Source organism: Acanthopagrus latus, chromosome 11, assembly GCF_904848185.1.
Source record: "Acanthopagrus latus isolate v.2019 chromosome 11, fAcaLat1.1, whole genome shotgun sequence".
NCBI classification, from domain to species: Eukaryota; Metazoa; Chordata; class Actinopteri; order Spariformes; family Sparidae; genus Acanthopagrus; species Acanthopagrus latus.
Window position 1 is genome coordinate 25,772,401 of NC_051049.1, and position 22,319 is coordinate 25,794,719.

The window sequence follows — 22,319 nt, forward strand, 5'->3', positions numbered from 1 at the left end:
CAATAACCTTATAATAACATAATAATAATCATAATTCCTATAATGTACAGTTTTAACTCCTCTAACACGTGACACTTCAATGTTGTGATAAAGGGCCACTTGAAACGAGTTACACGCGCGCGCGCGCACACACACACGCCTGGTTATCATAGATAACATCTGGGAGCTTTTTGTTTTTGTTTTTGTTTTTTCAAGCGGGGGCAAAAAAAAAAAGAAAAAGAAAAGAAAGAAAAGACAAAAAAGGAAGAAAGAAAAGCAGAGGCGCGCGCTTACCACCTGTTGCAGTCCAAATATCCTCGAGCTGCGACAGCCAGACTCTGCACGCGAGCAACAGAAGGGGAGATGGATGAACGGATGAACGGATGGATGGATAGATGGATAGATGGATGGATAGATGGATGGACAGATGGGTGGATGAAAGGGATGTAGAGGAACACCTTTCCCGGGCCTCCCAGCTTCTACCTACATCACACAGAACACACCTGGAGGGTTTTTCTTTTCTTTTTGTATGAAGATGACTGCTGGGGTGCATGTGACAGTCAGATCCATGAGACTGTGCCGCTCACAGCTCACAGCTCACAGCTCCAGCCTCAGTCCACATCACCGCCGTGCGAGCTGAAAACATTTGAGACACTTGATGCCCCGCGTCCCCGCCGAGCAGCCTTTTATTTAATGTTTGAACAGGAGCGCCGCGGAGATTAAATCACATTTTGGATAAATGCGCGCTAATATTTTTCTACTGAGATATCAGCGCGATATCAGTGTTTTCAGAGGGAACGTTTACCGTGCCCTAGTTTGCGCCTACACTCATGCGTGAAAGAAGCAGCTTTTTAGACCAGAGAATAAGAATAAAGAGAGAGGGGGGAAAAAAACAGCCAACACGTCCTCTCCAAGTTAAAAAAAAAAAAAAAAAAAACAACAAAAAAAAAACCCGAGAGTGGAGCACTTTGGTTCTCCTGGGCCTTCCTCAGTCAACGCGCAGTCAATCTCTACAGGCGTTACAAAACGAGCTGCAGCTTTTTATGATACACACTCCACGGAAAATAGAAGATGACCATCAAACACACCAACTGTTCTCTCCATTCATTCATTCAAAAAAAAAGTGTCTCTCCCACATCAAAGCTGCAGCGCTCAGCCGGGGAAAAATAATCACGTCGCGGGGGCCTCGGGGCCTGCAGGGGCCCGGTGCGCTCACGGTGGGAACAAAAACGAGACTTTAATGCGTCCCCACTCGTCAGAGCTTTTAAAAACACTTTGTTTATCACCGGTGTCCTCGCCTATTACAACCGATTCAGCTGTTCGGATCAATAATTAATGGAGCAACCGACGATCCCTTGACCCCTTGAAGGTCCGGCTGGGAGAGAGAGAGGGTGGGGGGGGGGGGGGGAGAAGGATGAGGAGGAGGAGGAGGAGGAGGAGGGGGATAAATACCGAGGGGCCTCTTCAAATATTCATCTGCCGGTTAATGTGAGCTCCGCTCCCCCGGGACCCAGCCTGCAAGACACAACGGTCCTAATCTACCTCGCTGTACACACACACACACACACACACACACACACACACACACACACACACACACACACACTCTCTCTCTCTCTATCACACACACACACACACACACACTCCCCCCAGATTTAAAACCGTTAGTTAAATTCAGAGAGAGCAGTTAGCTCATCATAAGGATTATTATTATAGTGGGGGAGAAAGGAGTCCTGCTGGCACAGAGAGGCATGGGAACATTTTGGAACGGGTGCGTGTTTTTTTTTTTGTTTTTTTTTTCTTTTTAAGGCAGGGGGACGGGTGGTAGTGATGGTGGTGGAGGAGGAGGAAGAGGAGGTGATGGAGGAGTCACCGGAGAGCTTGAACCGTGAGAACCGGGGTTAACGGGGAACAGCAGGGCCAGTTTGATTAACCATTAAATTAAAATGGCCTCTCTGTACGGAGACATAGCCTACTAACATCGCAGGGTAAAAAAAAAAAAAAAAAAAAAAAAAAAAAGAGAGAGAGAGAGAGAGAGGAAAAAAAAGGAAGAAGGCTTCCCGGCAGGTTCCCGCTGGCCTGGCTCCTTTCAGCAGGGCTCACCTTCAATTTAGACCTAATTGAACACACGGGCTGATAAAGCAGCTCCATGAGGCGGACACGAAGAGGAGGGGAGGAAAAAAAAAAGGGCAGAGAAAGTGTCCAAAAAGTAACACACCTTGTTAGATTAAAAAAAAACAAAAAAAACACCAACAACACGAGAGAAGAGGCCCGAGCTCAGGAGATTAGGTCGCTGTGAATACTCCACAAAGATCCAGACAGGCTCGCTGTCACAGTCAGGCTCTCTTTAAAGAAATAACAAAATTAAATCCAGCAAACGACTGAACATCCCACTGTCAGCTCACACACACACACACACACACACACACACACACACACACACACACACACACACACACACACACACACACACTGAAGCTGAAATAATAAAGCTGATTGGTGCCTGTTTGTGAACAAGACACCGGCAGCATCAGCGCGCTGCGGTCCCATTCAGAAGCAGGCTTAAAAAAACAGCAAGTTTACACAATAATATATAAAATGCAGTGGTGGATATTCTTTTTTAAAGAAATTGTATTCTAAATAAGTCTCAAGCACAATGCGCTCTGCAGTGTTTCTCTCTCTTTTTTTCTCTTCGTTTGGAGTGACTGCAGAAGAGGAGAAAGGACAGTCTCTACCTGGAGACGCTGGGTGGAAAAATATTCCCCCTTTTTTTTTTTTTTTTTTTTTTTGAGGAATCAGGCAACAAACTTTGGCTCGGCGGGGCCCATCCGCAGGCACTGGGGACACAACAAACGACGCACAAGCTGAATTATTTGATGAGAGTTTAAAAGAGGCAACTGTTCATCATCATTAATGTCATTATCATTATTATTATTGTTGTAGCTGTCGTTGCATTTTGCATTGCTAGAGATGTCAGTGTTAAAACAACAGTCAGTAATCCTTCACAGGAGCAGAGGGACAGAGTGACAAGTCAAACATGTGCTGAGCGAGAAACAAAAAAATCAAAACTCAAAGCATTTCAAGTATCCAAATTTCCAAAATTTATTCATTTCAAACTGCATATTGAAAAAAAATATACTCAGCTGAAATTGTAACTGTTATAAGGATGGTATTAGTTCCGGTATATATATACATGGAGTGGGTTGGCTTCTGCGTACAGGCCACAATTTTTAAAATACAACTACGGGAATGAATTTTTTTTTCCGAAATAAAAACTTAAAATATCACAGTAAATATACAGAAATTGTACAAATCAATTAGAAAATAAAGAGCACAAGCGTCATATACCTCTAACAGATGAAAAGTGGGAGACGGAAATATAAATTAACAACCTATATTTTAAGCTGTGTGTGAGGAAAAAAAAGTGTCTTATCTTTTTTTTGTGTTTTTTTTTTAAAGAAATGAAAATGTTTAGTAATATTGACCTTAAATGAAAAAAACCAAAACAAACAGTGTTACCTGCTTCGTTTCTGTCCCTTTTTCTGTCCAATGTTTGCAGTAATAGAGGAGCAACAACTGATCGCTCCCGCATATAAATCGCAGTTCTGCCAGTTTTCACTTTTTTAATATTTTTCTGCAGAACCGCCGTTGATTTATATATAAAAAAAAAGAGAGAAAGGAAAAAAAAATATGCAACCTCTTGCAGTTTAAACAAACAATTTCATCTGATTGTAATGTTTCTTTGATAAATACTGTACAAAAGGTGATTGCAATAATAAAACTTTTTTTTTTTTTTTGATTGCGACTCCCACTTTCTAGTCTTCCAAAAACTTCATCCGCCAGTGAAGAGGGGGATCTCCTACCGTTTCCTCTAGAGCTTCCTTAGAATAAAATGAAAGAAAGGGGGGGAGAAAAAAAAAGAGTCGTGTGTTCCTTTTTTTTTCCTGGAGACTTCTATACAACTTTTTCCCACCCCGAAATTTTTCTGTACAAAAATAGTCCAACGTTAATAGTCCACAGTTTCTCTTATAAAAGTTCTTTTCTCTCTCTCTCTCTCTTTCTCTCTCTTTCTCTCGCTCTCTCGTTCTCGCTCTCTGCTCTGTGTCTCTTACATGTGTGTTAACGGCAGCGTGCCGTTGATCGTCGTCCCGGGCACGGCGCTCTGGTAGTGCCCGGACATGTGTAGCCTGGTCTGGGCGCTCTGCTCGCTGACCTCCGCCCCGGGCAGGTACATGCTGATCATGTCCCTCAGGTCTCCGCTTTGGCAGCCCGGGGCGGCTCTGTGGGACGACGAGGTGACGACGGGCGGGCTGGAGCTGCTGGACTCGGACTTCACCACCGAGGAGGGCCCCATGGAGCCCAGCGCGGTCATCCCCGGCGTGGTCTGCTGGGAGTAGGACATGGAGTATGTCGGGGAGCCGTTCATGTAGCTCTGGGAGCTGGTCATGGTGTTGTACTGCAGGGCGCTCATGTCGTAGCGGTGCATGGACTGCATCTGGCTCGGGTTGTGCGCGTTCAGCCCCGGGTGCTGGTAGCTCAGCTGGTCCTGCATCATGCCGTAGCCCCCGTTGGTCCAGCCGTTCATGTGCGCCGCATAGCTGTCCATCCGCTGGTTCACTCCACCGCCCAGCCCGGCCCCCACTCCGACACCGACCCCAGCTCCCATCCCGTTTCCTCCCGGAGCCAGCAGCCCGCCAGGCAAGGTGTACTTGTCCTTCTTCATGAGGGTCTTGGTTTTCCGCCGGGGCCGGTATTTGTAATCCGGATGCTCCTTCATGTGCAGGGCCCTCAGCCTCTTGGCTTCGTCGATGAAAGGTCTCTTCTCGCTCTCCGACAGAAGTTTCCACTCCGCGCCCAGTCTCTTGCTTATCTCCGAGTTGTGCATTTTGGGGTTTTCTTGCGCCATCTTCCTCCTCTGGCCCCGGGACCACACCATGAACGCGTTCATAGGTCTCTTGACCCGCTCTGGGCTGTTTTTCTGATTGGCGCCGGTGCCGGACGAGTTGGTGTTGCCCGTGCCCCCCGTGTTGGTCTGGGGAGCCGGGGGCTTCAGTTCAGTTTCCATCATGTTATACATCGGGAACAGCTTTTTAGTTGGAGCTCCCGAGCGGAGGGAAGGAAGGAAGGAAGAAAAAAAAAAAGAAAAAGAAAACAACCACAGAGACAAAACTCCACAAGCCAGAGGCAGGACGGTGAGGAGCGCAGGGCTGCTGCTGCTGCTGCTGCTGCTGCTGCTGCTGCTGCTCACAGAAGTTACCTGTCGATTTTTCCTCTGCAACTTTTTCTCTGGACCACAAGGAAGGAAAAAAAAAAGAAAAAAAAAAGAAAAAAAAAACAACAAGCACCAAAGCCGCGTCTCCACACACCCTCTCTTCCCTCTCCCTCTCAGCGAGTGTGTGTCAGAGTGTGTGCGTGTCAGGGAGAGCGTGTGTGTGTGTGACAAAGAGCCTTCTCCCAATAGGTCCCCGCTATGTTGTGTCCACAAAACTTCTCCCGTCGCTTCTCCGAAAAAGCATCAACAAACTGCACTTTTTCGCCTCTGTCCGCCCGAGCCTTGACAACTCCAGATAGTTTTTGAACAAGTTAATAGACAACCATTCATGTGACGGGGCTGTCAGCGAATAAATGGCTTCGACCTGGCCAATCAGAGCCGGCCTGCTCCCCTGACACACCAATGGGAGGCAATAATTAGCATAAAGGGGCGGGGTCTGCTCTGCCCCGACACACACACACATGCAAACGCACACACACGGGCTGCATGTATGAGCCAATACAAAGTACATATTTACTATTTCCAGGCTTATGGAGATATTTCTCTGGGAATATACATTCACAGCGGCACCTCATCAACATGTTTCCGGCACCGCACAGAAGCAGGAGAGGAAGCTGCAAAAAAGCTTTGCTGGAGCTACAGAAGTGAAGAGTGAAAAATAGGTCAAAAAAAAGTTTCCTAAAAAATATAGGCTATTTATATATATATATATATATATATATATATATATATATATATATATATATATATATATATATATATATATATATAAATAAATAATTTATCGAAAAACTAGAATTATTTTATTATTATTATTACTATTCAAATGTGTAGCCAATTTAATAAAATAAGAATAAAACCCGATGAAAAGTGTGAATAAATCCATGAGATGATGACATGAATGGTGTCAGTATCATCTGTCCAGGCCCCTGACACTGCTGCTATTCACAACTAAATCAAAAAGTCACTAATTCCACTTCCACGCACGCCCCCAATAACATAACAACACTTAAATAAACTTTGTTACTTAACTCAAAGCGTTGAATAGCACTGGTGTGTGTGTGTGTGTGTATGTGTGTGTGTGTGTGTGTGTGTGTGAGTGAGAGAGAGAGAGAGAGAGAGAGAGAGAGAGAGAGAGAGAGAGAGAGAGAGAGAGAGAGAGAGAGTGTGTGTGTGTGTGTGTGTGTGTGTGTGTGTGTGTGTGTGTGTGTGTGTGTGTGTGTGTGTGTGTGTGTGTTGGGGTGGTGGGGGGGAACCACGGCTGGTTTTTTAGCGTTGAAAAGAGGAAAGGTAATCCAAGATGTTTCCCCCAGCCCTTTTGTTTAGTGAAGTTGAATGCCAACACACACAGAAGGCAGACGGGCTCATCTCAGCACAAATAAGCGGGTTTTGTTTGGGATGTTGTCGCTACATCTGTCCGGACAAAGACCCAACTCCACTCCACTTCCACCGCCACAGTGCTGCTGTTGTTGTTAGGGCTTTGTAGTGAGGGAGGGAGGGAGGGAGGGGGGAGAGATTGGGGGGGGGGGGGGGGGGGGGGAAGAGGAGGGGAGGAGAAATAAAGGTGAGGAATATTTTAAGATAAAGTGTGTTTGCCACAAAAGGCACGGCTGGTTCATAGGAGCCCGAACAAGCGTGTCAGCCAATTAGCGCGGGGGAGAAAGCGGCCTTCCACCTGCCGCACCGCGCCGTGGATCGGATCGGATCGGACCCGACCGGACCGGACCGAGATGACACAGGCGCCACCAGCGTTTAAAGCTCAATAAATCACTCGCACGGGTTCAGCACAAGAGTCCAAAACGAATCAAAGTTTCTTTTCCGGAAGGGTTGGAAGTGTTGGGGAACACTTGTTTTGCTTCTTTTTTTTTCTTTTTTTTTAACTTTCCTTCCCTCCACTCAATCTCCATCCAAAAGCGACCGGGCGTCCTGCTGCGTGACACCAGCGCCGCCTACTGGCCATCAGCGGGACTACAGGCCGCTCCTGCAGCACACACAGGTTCTGGTCAGAGTGGAGGAATAGGAGAGGCTGGCTGCTGGTAGAAGTTCAGTTAAATATACAGGACACGCATTGAATAATAATAATAATAATAAATAATAATAATAATAATAATAATAATAATAATAATAATAATAATAATAATAATACATCTTATATGTATACGTAGAAAAAGAAAAGAAACGCATCCCAGATACTCAGCCGCACATGTGCCTGCGCGTCTGCAGGCCAGACAGCCCCAATAATTAAAGACAGATCAAGTACACACACCTGAAATAATTTAATTTGAATGCGTGTCTCCAGATTAAATCATAATTGAAAGTGAATAGATCAAGCCTTATTATTTTGTTTTAGTCATTTGATAATAAATGGAGGAGCGGAGCCCCCCGTGCTCTCATTATGCCGGCCCGGGCAACCTTACATAAGATTCATCTTGTGCTTAATAGGCTGCGAGAGGCGACACATGCAGCTCGGTCCATTATAATGCAAGGTTGAAATGGGCCGCTCGGCTGCTATCTGCATCTGAGTGTGTTCCCCGCTACCTCTAATCTGCTTATGATAATAAAGGAACAGCGGGGCCCTGCAGCTCTCTGAAAGCAGGCCCCCATCCAGCCGGGAGTGGCCCTGCATCCACAATCATCCTGAATTAAAAGCCGTTGTTTGACAAAAAAAAAAAAAAAGAAAAAAAAGAAAAAACACAGGAGAAACTAGCGGGGCGGCTCCCTCGGACCACTTGTAAGCCCCCTGCTACACCAGGCCGGGGTGGATACAGCAAATACAGCAAGCAAGCACGCTGCGACATCAACAACACTGTCTGTGCGGCGGGACCAGCGCAAACACAAGCGACAAAAACAACACTGACAGAAAAAAAAAATCAAATAAAATGAATCCAACAACAGCCGCGCAGGGAGGATCCGTCGTTACTGAACTCTTTACAAATATTATACCAAAATACAGTGTGTGAGCTGATAATACGCGTACACGTCACTTCAATCCAAATACATATATACGCACATGACACAATCTGTATCTATACCGATTATGATAAAGGGAAACAACATGACAAGTTTGTGGCAGAGAGGGAGAGACGGTCAGATTTCAGGTGAAATGGAACTAAACTTGTCTTTTCTTGCCACTAGGGGCCGTACCAGAGGCTGAGACACAGCACAGAGCGCACTATGAAAGCATCAATAACAACTGCCTGGAAAGAATGATGAATAATACATTTATATGTATTTTAAAAAAATACCAATACTTTTTCAGATAAATGCAGGAATATTATTTTTAAAACTTTTAATAAGGAAACTTTAAACTTTGCTGTAATTTATTTAACACTGTTTTGTTGAAATGTGGAAACATATTGATTTGGTTCGGTGCCGTGTTAAACTAAAATAATTCACATTTAAGCATAAAGCGCACAGTTCCCACAGGCCGTGGACATGGACAGGATGTCCCTCCTTCATCACGTCAGGCTACAAATAATGAAAATGTTAAATGGGGTTTAATTTAGAAAGATGATGTACGGTAGAGAAAAAATAAAATGAAATGAAATGAAATGAAATAAAATAAAATAAAATAAAATAAAATAAAATAAAATGAAATAAAATAAAAGACTCGAACAGTTCGTTCGTTGTAAGTTAAACCAGCCCTGCACGTCCCGCTTGATCTGTAATTCGACCCTCGTGTTATTTAACATGAATGAATAAAAATTTTGATAGAGGGAAAATAAATAAATCTAACTGAGTTCCACTGAGAGAGCTGCTGTGATATTTGATGAGCGTATGTTCCGCCCGCACAAGTGATCTCGGCGCGTTGGATCCGAACCGGGCCAACAGCAGCTCCGGCAGTCAGTCAGGCTCATGATGCCATGCGGTGTCATTCCACAACACTGCGCGTTTTACATACACACCGCCTCGAACACACACACACACACCAACATGCTACACACCCAGACACACACACACACACACAACACACACACGCACACACACACACACACACACACACACACACACGGGGCTTCTCCTCTCCACCGCACTCCAACTTACTGCCAGTTTGGGAGTTGTCTTCCTCTCGTCTTGATTGGCAGAAATTAAACAAGATGCCATTTTTCTCGCAACCTCCTCCGTATCTTCCTCTCGCTTCTCCACCCCCACCCGGCGAGGAAGCCTCAACTTGTCCGGGACGGAGCTCCCGTCGGCGGCGGTGAAGCGCCGAGCCGGCTTCCCTCCGCAGGTCCACCGCCGCCCCCCCCGCACTTCCATGCCCGGTAGTCCCCGCGGTTTCAATCCGGCAGCCGGCGCGCTTCGCTCGGCGTGCAGCCCTCGCGGAGCCCCGCTGCCTGTCTGGAGCTCCGCTGTCTTCTTTCCGCGCGCCCTGCAACAAGAAAAGCCGTTTATGGCGACACACAATGTGAAAAGGGGGCCGATTTAAAAAGGAGAAGAATGCAAGCAAGAACAACAAAAGTCAGTTATAGCAAAGTCTATGCCTCTCCTCTCCTATCTTCCACCCCCTAGCTTAGCCCACATAATGAGCAGGAAAAAGCTTTATATTTTGTTCACTGGGTATTCACAGATAATTTGAAGCCATTGTTTCTGCCACAGATGGTTCTTTTTAATACAATAACGGTGCTCTTTGTGAATAGCGAGCCCACAATAAAAATCTAAAGCGTCCTCCTGAATAACCATTTTGTTCTCTCTTGTATAGGCCGAACAAAAGCGCCAGTGAGGTAATGGCCTGCCTTATTGAAAGCCTCAGAATGGGGATTTGATAAAGATTTTTTTTCCGCTCCTTTTTTTTTTTTCCTTTTTGCACAAAGTACACGGCAATGTCAAAGAGAAACTGACACGGCATGCAAAGGAGAAAAAAAGGCTGGAGAAAGTGCTTGCTGTTGCAGGTTGCAACGATTATTATTATTATTATTATTATTATTATTATTATTATTATTATTATCAATTAGAGTATTATGAACTTTGTGCAGAAGTCAGAGGCGGGAGGTTGATTTGGGGGCTGCAGCAGAGCAGGTCAGGTGCAGGCGTGTTATGGATTTTACAATGGAGCTTAAATCCAGAATACATTAGCCTCCGAAGGTCTGCTGTGGATTTGGCACAGTCTCATAATTTTGCACAGGGTGAGTCAAGTTGCGCTTGATAGAATTAAGTATTCAGGGCGCATACCCCCGTGTGTTGTGCGGAGTCCTCCTGTTTCTAATTCCGCCCCTTTTCACCACAATCGGCCAGGAAATATTGCGTGGCCTCGGAGCGTTGATAAGGCGCTGTGAAATGTCATAAATGCATGGATGTTAATGGGGGGAGGGAAATCAGGTAGACTAATGTAACCTGCAAAGGATGAGAGACATGGCTGCAGGCGTGTGCGTGTGTGGGTGCGTGTGTGTGTGGGTGTGTGCGCGCGGAGTCCAGGATGGATCCTGCAGCCATGTACACACCCTCAGTCTGCCCACGGTTGATGTAATTTGTAATTAACTCATGGCTAATCAATAAAGCGTTTAACAGAAAGCACAATGGACACACAGGGGGGATGATCCCAAGCCAAACATATTGGATGTCACTGATCGTTACAAGGTGAGGACACCCTGTCTATCACAGGGCTTTGGAGGGTGAGGTTAAAGGGAGGGGAGGGGGAGACAGGGGCACGGGACCAGGGAGAGAAGTGAAAAGGAGGGCAGGAGAGGAGGGCAGAGAGGAGAGAGAAGGGGATAAAGGAGGGATAATGGAGGACAGGAGAGGTGAGGAGAGGAGAGCGAAGAATCTTATTCCATCTGGTATAGATCATGGAGCACACGCGCCGATAAACACACACAGTGTGGGTTTCTTCCTGCAGCCATTATCCCTCCGCCTGACACCAATCACACGCACCAACACAGCGGATCAGCGGCGAGGCCTCGCACCTCACTACAGCCTCAGAGGAAGGGAGCAGAAGCAGGACCTTTACTGAGTCACATGACAATCGTTTTATGCAAAAAGTGACAGTTATTATTGTTTCAATCAAAGTCAACATCTCGAACTTCTTGTATGTGTGCGGGTGATTTATTTCCTGTCATACGAAGTGGCTTGCTTGGCTTACACACACCTAACATAACTCCCTAAAGAGGATGAACAAACCACTCCACATTGGTTTGAAACCAGTCACTTCACCTCCATGCCATCATAAAGATAACATGTGATTTTGTAAATAGTTGGCTTCTTGACAATGCAAACAGCAACGAAATAATCAAATAATAATCTTTATTACATAACCACATATTTTGCTAAATTCCCATGAATGCAATGAAAAAAAAACAAACAAAACAAAACAAAAAAAAACATATCACATCACTGAACAGCATCTTCAGTCTACAACCCACTTCTACAGTGTGTTAGTTCTTCTGAGTTCATCCTTCTGCTAAGAAGAGCTCGGGATGTTCTATGTTTCCTGTCTGCTGTTTTACATACATGACCATCTTACCCATCTGCAGGGAATAATACAAACACACAGAGTTGTTTGATGGGTGGATTTTCATTGGACGTGCAGTTCAGAAACACTGCACAGAAAAGACCAGAGAGGAATGTGAGGTGGGACAGGCTGGAGGGGGGGAAAGAGAAGAGGGAAAGCAGCAGAACCAGCACGAGAGGAAGATTTAGAGACTCAGAGACAACACAAAAGCAGAGAGAGAGAGAGAGAGAGAGAGAGAGAGAGAGAGAGAGGAGGGGGATCAGTGCTCTCTGTGAATAGGCTCAGCAGCAGAGAAATATGACTTTGGCTCTTTATCTGATCAATCTGTTCCATATAGTCTAAATCACATACATAGCACTCATGTTAAAGAGTGGGAGCACTTTCAATTATAAACCCATCCACAGAGGGGGCGAGAGACAGAGAGAGAGAGAGAGAGAGCAGTGGCACCATGAGAGCCTTTAGAAAGACCATCATCATCATCATCATCAGTGAATGCTAATGCATTTTACATAGAATCTGTCTATTGACACGTACACACACATTCACACACACACACACATAAACACACCCCTGTGAGTATCTCCATGTGCCTGAGAGTGGACACATTTGCTGCATCTGTTTTGTGTGTTTTCTCGCAGCTCGGCCTGATGGGAGATCCACAGAGGCCTTTTCTCCCTTTATGTATCTGCACCGTATTGTGGGTGCGTGCGCATGTGTGCGTGCGCGTGTGTGTGTGTGATACGGACACACTGACACAGTAATCAGTGAAGGGGGGGGGGGGGCTCTATTGAAGGAGATGTGGCCAACCACCTGTCAATCATGTCACATGCACCAACACACACAAATATCCGTCCATTAACATGGCTACTTTCGCCCTTGAGTAGAAATAGCGACATTGTGGAATAGATGTTTCGAGGCTCTTGCTGGGTCACTGCTAAGGTTCACGTCATTACCTAAAGCATGGTCAATACACCGAGGTCAAGTCTTCATTTCAGGCCCCGTTCCCTCGCCGCTCCTCACACATCCCTCCTGACCTGAGATCCAACATCTAAAAGGTTTATCAGGATTTCTCCCTGAGGAGACATTTAATACACACAGTATAATAATCTTGCCATGGTGTAGAAAAGTATTCAGATGCTTTTACAGTAAAACCGTACTGCAAAAACTAGGGATGGACCATTTATCGGCCTGGTCGATTATCGTGGCTGATACTGTTACTGTGTTTTTTCCACTTGTCAGTCAGATTGCAGATTATTTAACTGAATTTAAACATGTGCTTCTTCGGCTCTGATGCATCATCCAACATAATCTGATTGGTAACACAGTGAATCGCCTATAAACGCTGACTAATCTTGATCTGCAAAGGAACTAGTAGCTAGTTAGTAATCCAATAAATGAAGCGGAGAGGAAGTATAAAGTGGCAGATGAAGGAGATACTCAAGTGAAGTACCAGAAAGTTGCATTTAAGAACATCACTTGAGTTAAATTTCCCTAGTTTCATTCCATCGCTGGTTGCTCCAAATTCTGACAAAATTATTTTCACACACACTGCAAATGAACATCGGTCTCAACTATCGGATATCAGTCTCCTTGATTATATATTAAAAGTAAAAGTACTTAGTGCAGGAAAACATACCTTGTGACTGTTACACTACTGTAGATTATGTGGTGAGATTATTATGACTCATGCAGGAATAAAAAGGCAGAATCTAACAGTAGTAGTCAGTTGAGGTGGAGCTCATATATTTTCACTTTGGATTCTTTTGGTGATTATTCTCTCTATTAATAACTGCTGACTGCCAGATGCTGTGTATTAAACAGTTTGAATCTATATATGGGGCATTAAGAAAACATTCAGTTTTCCAGTGCACCCAGTAATATCACGTAATGGTAAAGGATTTCAAAATGTCATCATTTTAAATGTTACAACATATCTGTGTGTTGTTTAAATCTAGCGTGTAAACCTAAGGTGTGTTAGTTCATGAGTGTTTGCTGTTTTTAACCATGGTGAAAAAATTCCCAAAAAAGTATTTAATACACATCTTTATTTCTCTCACCAAATTAAACTGGCAGTTTGTCAGTGAAACAGAGCTGCAAAAAGGAGAAATCTGCAAAAGATGCTCTCATGTTTTATCTAGACAGGATGTATGACAGTATAAAAGACTAACAAGGCCGACTTTATGTTTTTTTTTTTTTTCCGGCTCACTATCAGCTGTTTATTTAAGTTGATAGAAGACTTTGCTTTGGGCTCCAAAACAGTGATTGCCTTTGTGCAGCATCACCTGCATTTATAAGCCTCAATCAAATTCCTACTATCTTTATATTATTTTATATTATATTTTATTTTATTATTATCTTATATTATCTTTTATAGTCCGACATTGCAAAATAAAAAAAAATGTTAATGTGATCCACAAAATTTTGCATTTGCTTACACCATCGTGTAGAGTAGCAGGTGACAGAGTGAGGGTTTTAATTAAAGGTAAGCGTCTCGTGACCATCACGCTCCACCAGGTGATGTAATGCTTTGATTTTTGCTATCCAAGTTTCCGTGTGGACGGACAACTTTTCAAAAGAAAAGGGCCCTAAAAATGCTGGAGTGGACATAAATTTCCATATGTAAACAGCATTTTAAAATGTATCTGCACGGACATGGTCGGACGGTGGGAAGTGCAGGTCAGACACTGTGAAGTTGAGGATTAGCGCTTTAGAGATACTAAAGTGCTGACCACCAGGAGGGAAGGAGGTTTGGTCAGTCCGGACGCTGTTTGTTCAGGAAGCGGGGCAGGAAGAAAGACGTGCACACACAGCTGTCAGATATTTACAGAACAACACACCTCGCCGGCCTCTCATTAATGAAGAATGCAAGATGAACTGTTTAAACAACATAGGCAATGAAAGTTGCTGTCGGCTGCCTCTTGCAAGCCACCGGGCTCCTCAATCAGGGTTCGTATTAGCAGATGACCGCATTAAATTGACTCTTTAATTAGAACATTACAGCCGTGCTCACATCGTGGCTCTGGGTCAGCAATGGCAAGTATCTCAAGTACTGCTGGATGACCGTTCCTGATCTCCGGAGGATGAATTCTACTGACTCTGGAGATCCACTGACATTTTACAAAATTTAAAACAGACATTGTTGATCCTCTCACATTTTGGCTACCTTCATCGGGTCAAATTAAAAAAAAAAATCCTCTACCTAGTCTCTGATGCATTTGCAACCTGCAAATAAACTAGTTTTTACATGAATGGAGTAACAGTCACAGTTGTGGCCTCCAAAATGTAGTGGAGTAGAAGTTTAAAGTAGCAGAAAATGGAAAGTACTTCTTGATTGTACTTAAGTACAGTACTTGAGTAAACGTAAGTAGACCCTCCATCAGTGATTGAAGCACATTTACATGGTGTTGGAATAATTGGAAAATGAGTTCCACCCTTGGACAATTCACGTGAACGTTCCCTTAAGTCGCAACAACAACTTTGGGAAAGTTGGCGACAATTTTGGCACACGACATGCCAACCTTTGCCGTCATGAGCAGAAGTATGGCGGATGAAAGCAAATGAGTGGCTAATGGTAAGAAACATATGATTACATGTAATGCATATACATTTATGATGTTTTCACAGTTGCTGTTCATGTGGTGTGACATAGATTGGATATTTATTTATTGGCATCAACCCTGTTAACAAGCAGGATTAGGCAATATTCTGTCCCAACTTGGGACAGAGGATTATCTGAGGAGTATCTGGATGGATTGTCATTTAGCATGCTGATGTTAGCCTCACAGAGCTGCTAACATGACTGCAGAGTACTATATCGTATGTTTGGTCATTTTGAGCCTGTATGTTAGTCATCTACACTTAAATAGCAGATCAATCTTTAATTATGAAGTTACAATAAGTTAACTATTATCATCATTTTCATTTCTCTCAGGGGATAACCAGCATCTTATACTGTGTTTGCTAAAAAAAAAAAAAAGGACACGTACAGAAATCCACATAGGCTGTAAAAAGCTGGCAGACAGCTGAGGTAACTGCAGAGAAATCACAGCCAATCTTACATACAGCTTAAGCCAAACAGTAACATGGTGTCTGAAACCTCCACAGCACAAAAGATCCCTCGATAATCCCGCTGCAGTTTGGACATTTGTATTTATTTTAGTCTGACGCGTTTCGGCAAACAAGCCTTCATCAGAGCTCCAGCAGAGTGGTATCAGCCTCCTTTTACTGTGATTAAGCAATCATCCCCAGGTGGGCAGGGGAGGTGCTGATGTACAATACCCAGTTACATTTCATCAAGAAAATACAATAGTGCATTCCATTGTGAAAACAAACACCACTGTGAACTAACAGGAAGATATCTGTGTAGTGTTTCAGCTCAGATGCAAAACCAAAACAACAATTTCACATCACTCCGGAACGAATCCCAAACATTCAGCGGAGTTTGTATTTAAGAAGTGTATCTTAGATGGATCTTCTGGGCGTCTCTCCTACAGATTTAGATTATCTAGAGGAGATTTAGGATTATGTGTCGGATTTATAATGTTTAAATACTTGATTACGGGCTGACTTGCACCATTTAAGGGAAACTTCATGACAACCAAAGCACAATCGTTGACTGATGGTTACTAAGACAGATTGTTTGATGGGCTGTGTGACTGACATTATAAAAATCACCATCATCATTTGATTGATCCAAATCTAGATGAAAACACGTTAGCCCGATCATCACTGACATCATATTAAAATGATGATGTACATAACAGCTGACTTGCCTCATTTGATTGACAACTAATAATGATCAAACCCCCTAATATCCGATTACTTTGAAAAATTGATGAGCGTCAGAAAATGTGATGGATGGCTAATATGTCTGAGCATTTGGTGGCGTTTCAGTGCACAATTAAGCAAAAATCTAATCGAAACATCACATCCGCAGATGAGGATCCTTCACTGAGCTGATTGATGGTTTTTAATGATTAAGTCAGATTAGCAGACGGGCTGAAAGGACAACTCGTCATTTGGGTGACTTTTAAAAATGTGCTTCAGAGCTTGTTACGAGCAGTGACACACTGAAACGAGCAGCAAATGAAAAAATGCACATCTGGTTTACAGCCATCCGTTACATGAGAAGGAGAACAAGATAATCTGATATATCTGATTAAGACATAAACATTAAAGTTACACAGTTACCCAAGGTTTGTGCAATTATGGGTAAATGCTTAAATGTTGCATTGTGCAGAAAAACTTAAGTTTGTGAGACGTCCACGTCTGATAATTCTGCCTTGAACCCCACAGCACAACGGCAGTTACTGGATGTTAACCAGTGAAGGACACAAATTTCCCCGCTTTGACAAGAATCTCTGTTAAGAAAAAGATATCTGAAAACTATTTTCACTGATTGAAAAAGTTCTGTAAGAAACAGTTTCCACAGGAACTGTTTCTTACTGAATAAATAGTCGCCATAAAAACTGCCAGCAGCGGGTTATCAAGAGTGATCGGTTTGTGAAAAAAAAAAACAGAGGATGACAATAACCTTTAGGCGACAGCTGCAACAACCGATTAAAAGGGATACAAATACCAAATCAGTATTACAAATTGATAGAAAACATCCTTAAAATCAGACAAATGAAAAGTAATACATGAAAAATCCACAAAATCTGTCACTTAATTCTCATAGCTATCTGCTGGCATAACTGGTGATACACTGAATATGGGTATTGATGACATTACTTCACAATACTTGCTTTTTTTTTTAACTATAGAAATAAAACACTTTTAATTTATTTTTATGTGTCAGGACCCAGATCAGAATAATTGGACTTTGACACAGAGCCTTGATAGAAAGGTGACGATTCACTTGAAGGGGGCCGTGTGTATGAATTCCAGTTGAAAACATCCAAAAATGAATTAAAATCATCACCAGAACGTGTAAGTAGCAGCAGTTAAGTAGCAGTTTTGACATTACGTTGTCTTTTTTCTGTGTTGCAGAAATATTTTAGGTTTCAAGTTAGCAACATCGCGAGCTAGTCCACAGCCTCTCAGTCTGTCACAATTTGTCCGACGTCACACAGGTGCTAACCACAAACAAAACTCACCACGTCAAAACAGTGTTATGTGTTGTAAAATTGCCTATCGAAGTAAACGTGTGTAACACTGTGATCCTACACTCTTACTGAAGTTACACAGTGCAGAAACAAGTGATGGGCAGAGAGACTGTGACAGAGACAACATTCATCCTGTTACAAGACACTGTAGCATCACAATGATTTGGCAGCTGTTAGCTTGAGGCAAAAAAAAAAAAAAAGTTACATAACTCATTAGTTTTAACTGTCTACATTGCCTCTCCGTTCACGCACTACATGGACCACGTTTCTGACTTTAGACCACCAAACATGTTCCGTTGACCTCCACTGTGTTGGGGCGGGAACCAGAAGTCTGACAGAGCTCTTAAAACCTGAACAAATAAAACAAATTATGTGCATGACTGGATACCAGAAGTTAGGAGGAAAATGTGTTTTTTCTTCATTTGAAATATACTGGAGTATAAAATTGTCTCTCTCTCACACACACACATACACACCCACACTCGTATCGAGTGTTAAACCCACTCTCTGGCACACTTGGGCCTGCATACACACACACACACACACACACACACACACAAACTGCAGCTACATTACACATGTGTACATACAAGATGTTTCACACACACTCCATCATACACTCATCTCTCTCCCCTCTCATCTCTCTCCCGGCCACCGCTGGTTTTGTTTACAGGCCAATTTGAATGAGAATGAATCTCTCTCGGATGTTTCTAGAAAGCGGTCTAATCCACGCAGGCTGCTGCGAGGCCCCGGCTCTTTGTTTGGGATTACTGCAGCTTAGCGCTAGCTAACAATGAGGAGATGAGCAGCTCACCTCATCGCCGCTAATGAAGTGTGGAGAGTCATTTAGCCGCTAGCTAGCTGCTACCGAGCCGGGATGATACCTTCACACACGCCTGCACACACACAGATCCATCCACACATGTTTGTTTTACTATACATGTGAGGACGCTCGCTGGTGACATTTATTTGTGAACTTCTTATCCCCCCGCCGTTACACACCCAACCACTTGAACTCAAGTGCTGCCCTTAAATTTCCTCTTAAGGAGCTTTAAAGTAAGACACAGTTCATTACCGCAGAATGAAACACATCTTCTCATTCACAGGCTGTGTGTGGTGTGTTCGGATGGCTTTTTTGAAGCTGTCGTGGGCGCGTTGAGTGGAAAAGAGAAATCAAAGATGTCGCTATTTATCGCAGCAGCGTCCATCAGAATTTCAGAAAAATGTGAGACGTTGACCACAATTTAAAGGTGCTCTGCGTAGAGAAGAAGAAGATCGTCACTGACTGTTTTTCTGCCTGCACTAAATGAACTGTTGTCATAAATTGAATAAACTAAATGACCTTAAAGGACAACACAATTTCATACTGTTTTTCATATGTTTATATGTGGCGGACCCTGCCACATCTCTAGCTTCAAACAGCATTCAAACAGCACAAAGAGAAGAGATCAGTTTGTTTTATTCACTCATGGAAAAAATAAAAATGTCTGAGTTTGTATTATTACCTCATTAATAATGTTAATATGAAAAATGAGTTTGATTTTGAGGTAAAACCCTCATTTGTTGTCGAAAGTTCAGTCTGATCTTGATCCCAAAACCAGGACTCAGTGCCCTGAAACTTGCCTGTACCATTACATATGGACCATTAGTGCTTTATGACATAAATGATGTTTTTTCTGCTTAAGAGTCACTGTGATAACCTTCCTGAGTTGTAAAATCCTGCCTCATACGACTGTATGATAAATCACTGAGTTGTGTTTTGGCATCTGATAACTCATCGATATATCATTCATAGTAGAGTCAAAAACATCCTCTGATCGGTAGCTGCGGCCACACGTCCAACATCAACACAACACAGGGTTATTTTCACGAGTTAGAATATGTATAAATGCCCACCTGGGGCCCGTGTCCACAGAGCATTTTGTTTTGTGGCAGACGAGCGCTGCCAGTGCGTCTTGTCTCTGTGACGGCGACATCTTGACAACCGCCGCTGTATTATCCACACTGCGGCTCGTCATCTGTTTGTTTTTTTTATTTGAGGACGAGCCATCAGAGCAAGGAGGATGTGAGCATGTGACGTGATCCACGGAAAACTAAAATATGGTGAGAGCAAGCGGGAGTGATGTTTCTCTGAGTGGAAAACATAAACACATCCGTGTTCATGTTTCAGTGGTTTGTATGTGTGTGAGGGAGATTATAAGCTGTGGTCACTGGGGTAATGAAGCACGGAGGCAACAGGAGAAGCAGGAAGATTTAAGCTTGGCAGAAACACACACACACACACACACACACACAGATAGCAGAGGTCCACACTGAGAGTATGTTGGCGCATCTTCTGACAAAGTGACTGAGCCTGGCATCTGATTAGCCAGGACTGAGGAGAGGAGAGGATTTTGATGTTTATCCAGGTCTAGAGATGATCGTGGCAGGTTCAGACCTCTGTGGTGGACTTGGATGGTTAGCAAGGGAATGGCAGTGCTTTGGTAATGAACCAGGACATTCCCCTGGCTTCGACAAACACACACGCGTGGTGTACACACACGCCAACACATACACAAACACAAACACAAAAGGCTACAACAAAGAGAAGTTTCAGGACTGGTGGTTCGAGCAGTATCGGGATTATTTCGTCCATTCACTGCGTTCTTTGTCCTCTGAGAACACGTCACTTTCACCACCACTGACCTTTCTGAGTAGCAGGACACTAACACAATGCATGTGTGTAATCTGGGTCAGGAGAATACTGCACAAAACAAAAACAAAATTAGAACCTAATCTGGAGACAGCAGGAGCCTGTGAAGCTCATCTGTCTGTTTACTGACACAGCATGGTGTTATATTTCCTGCAGGGCATCACCTTGAGAAACTTACACTCTTTAAATACCCGTAAATATTTGAGGACTGCCCCCTTCCAACTTTACATCGTCTATTTAGCGATTAAACAAGTTAAAACAAATAAAATTCCTTCACAAAATCTTCGCTGACTATTCAATCAGAATATTTTGAGGTCCACTAAAATACACATATTGCAACAAAATAAAATGGCTGTCAAAGGTAACGCAACAATGCCGCAAATTCCTCTCAACGCCATTGATTTTTAAATTTTTCCCTCAGTTCCCTCAGAAAGTGGTGGGAGATTCTTCAGGTTATTAAAAAAATGTTCCGTTAGTGACGCAATACTCTTCTGTAAATCACGAAATTCCAGCACACACAAAGTTACTGATTGAGAAGGAATATTTGCTTTGTTGCAACACCCGGCTGCGTGTGCTCACACACACACACACACACACACACACACAGTCATTTCATCCTGTAGTGTCTCCAGTGGACCTTACAGAATGTCTAACAGTCAGAATCACAGAGTCAACAAGCTGTAAAGCGAAGCAGCCATAAATGTTCAGTGTTTATCTTCAGGCTGAGAAACCTAGCACCTCACTGATAACGTGTGTGTGTGTGTGTGTGTGTGTGTGTGTGTGTGTGTGTGTGTGTGTGTGTGTGTGTGTGTGTTTCAGGAAGGCCTCAAACTCTGTGGCTCAGAGCAAGTCGTGACTTAACACTCCCTGAACACACACGCACACACACACACACACTTGTCTCCATCCTATTTAAACAGCGTGTGTTGAATTTCACAACCAGCTCATAAAGGACGCAGAGATGCATTGAGGTCCACGAGAAAATAAATCAAGGCTGTTTGCCCGACTCGGTGTGTGTGTACGTGTGTGTGTGTGCTTCCAGTGTGTGTGTGCATGCACGTGTGTGAAAGGTAAAGAAACTGCGGCATTTCAGAGACCCAGTAAGGATATTCACTCAGAGGCGTGATGTCATGGCTGTGTAAGGAAACTGTGTTAGCAAATGGCTCCTTATAACTGATCCCGTCAACACAACGTCATCATGAAGAAGACAGAGGCTGCAGACCTCTTTACATCTGCCTGTTTGTGTGCTTTTTTGCATTCGAACCTAGTTAGTAAAAAAAAAAAAAAAAGCACAAAAAAGCCGTGATAATAAAAAATAATGACAGCTGAATTCAATTTATCGTTGTCAGTTTCAGGGCCCTGGTGTCATGTACGCTGACTCACTGTCACACTGTCACACTGTCACAGCTTACTGGGGCAGAACGGAGCCGGCGTTAGTGTTATTAGTGTCACCTGCGCTCACTGTGACGAGTCAAAATGTCTGTAGGAACAAAGGCAATGAATGCAAAATTTGATTTGATCTGCTATTTTTTTTTTTTTTTTTTTACGAACTTCAACAAAAACATCAGGCGGAACTGCAGGTTTAAAGAAACAAAGTGCACAACACGCTCAGACTCAAGGTATGGACACAGCCGCAGAAAATGCAAAAGGCAACAGAAATTAGTCAGAAAACCTTTTTAAGCTCAATCAATGAAGATTTTTGTCGCTTGATTAAAAAAAAAAAAAAAAATCTGCATAGTGCACCTTTAAAACAGACAGTGGCTAACAACAGCCACATGAGACTACAGAGCTAGTCAAGGACATCACAGCGAACACAGAGGCTCA

The 22,319-nt window shown here is 43.4% G+C and overlaps 1 protein-coding gene and 1 long non-coding RNA gene across 6 annotated transcripts in view; both read right to left on the reverse strand.

Annotated features, from left to right (window-relative positions):
• The window catches only part of LOC119029279, a 198,680-nt gene that overhangs the window by 50,349 nt on the left and 126,012 nt on the right, over window positions 1-22,319 (reverse strand). For all 5 annotated transcript variants that reach the window (XR_005077949.1, XR_005077948.1, XR_005077947.1 and 2 more), the window contains one exon: window positions 9,296-9,623. This is a non-coding gene — a long non-coding RNA (uncharacterized LOC119029279). The remainder of the gene's footprint in view (window positions 1-9,295; window positions 9,624-22,319) is intronic.
• On the reverse strand, window positions 3,062-5,790 carry sox2 (SRY-box transcription factor 2). The gene has a single exon (XM_037115997.1). It carries the CDS (start codon window positions 5,054-5,056, stop codon window positions 4,088-4,090), a length of 969 nt encoding a protein of 322 aa, XP_036971892.1. The 5' UTR covers window positions 5,057-5,790; the 3' UTR covers window positions 3,062-4,087.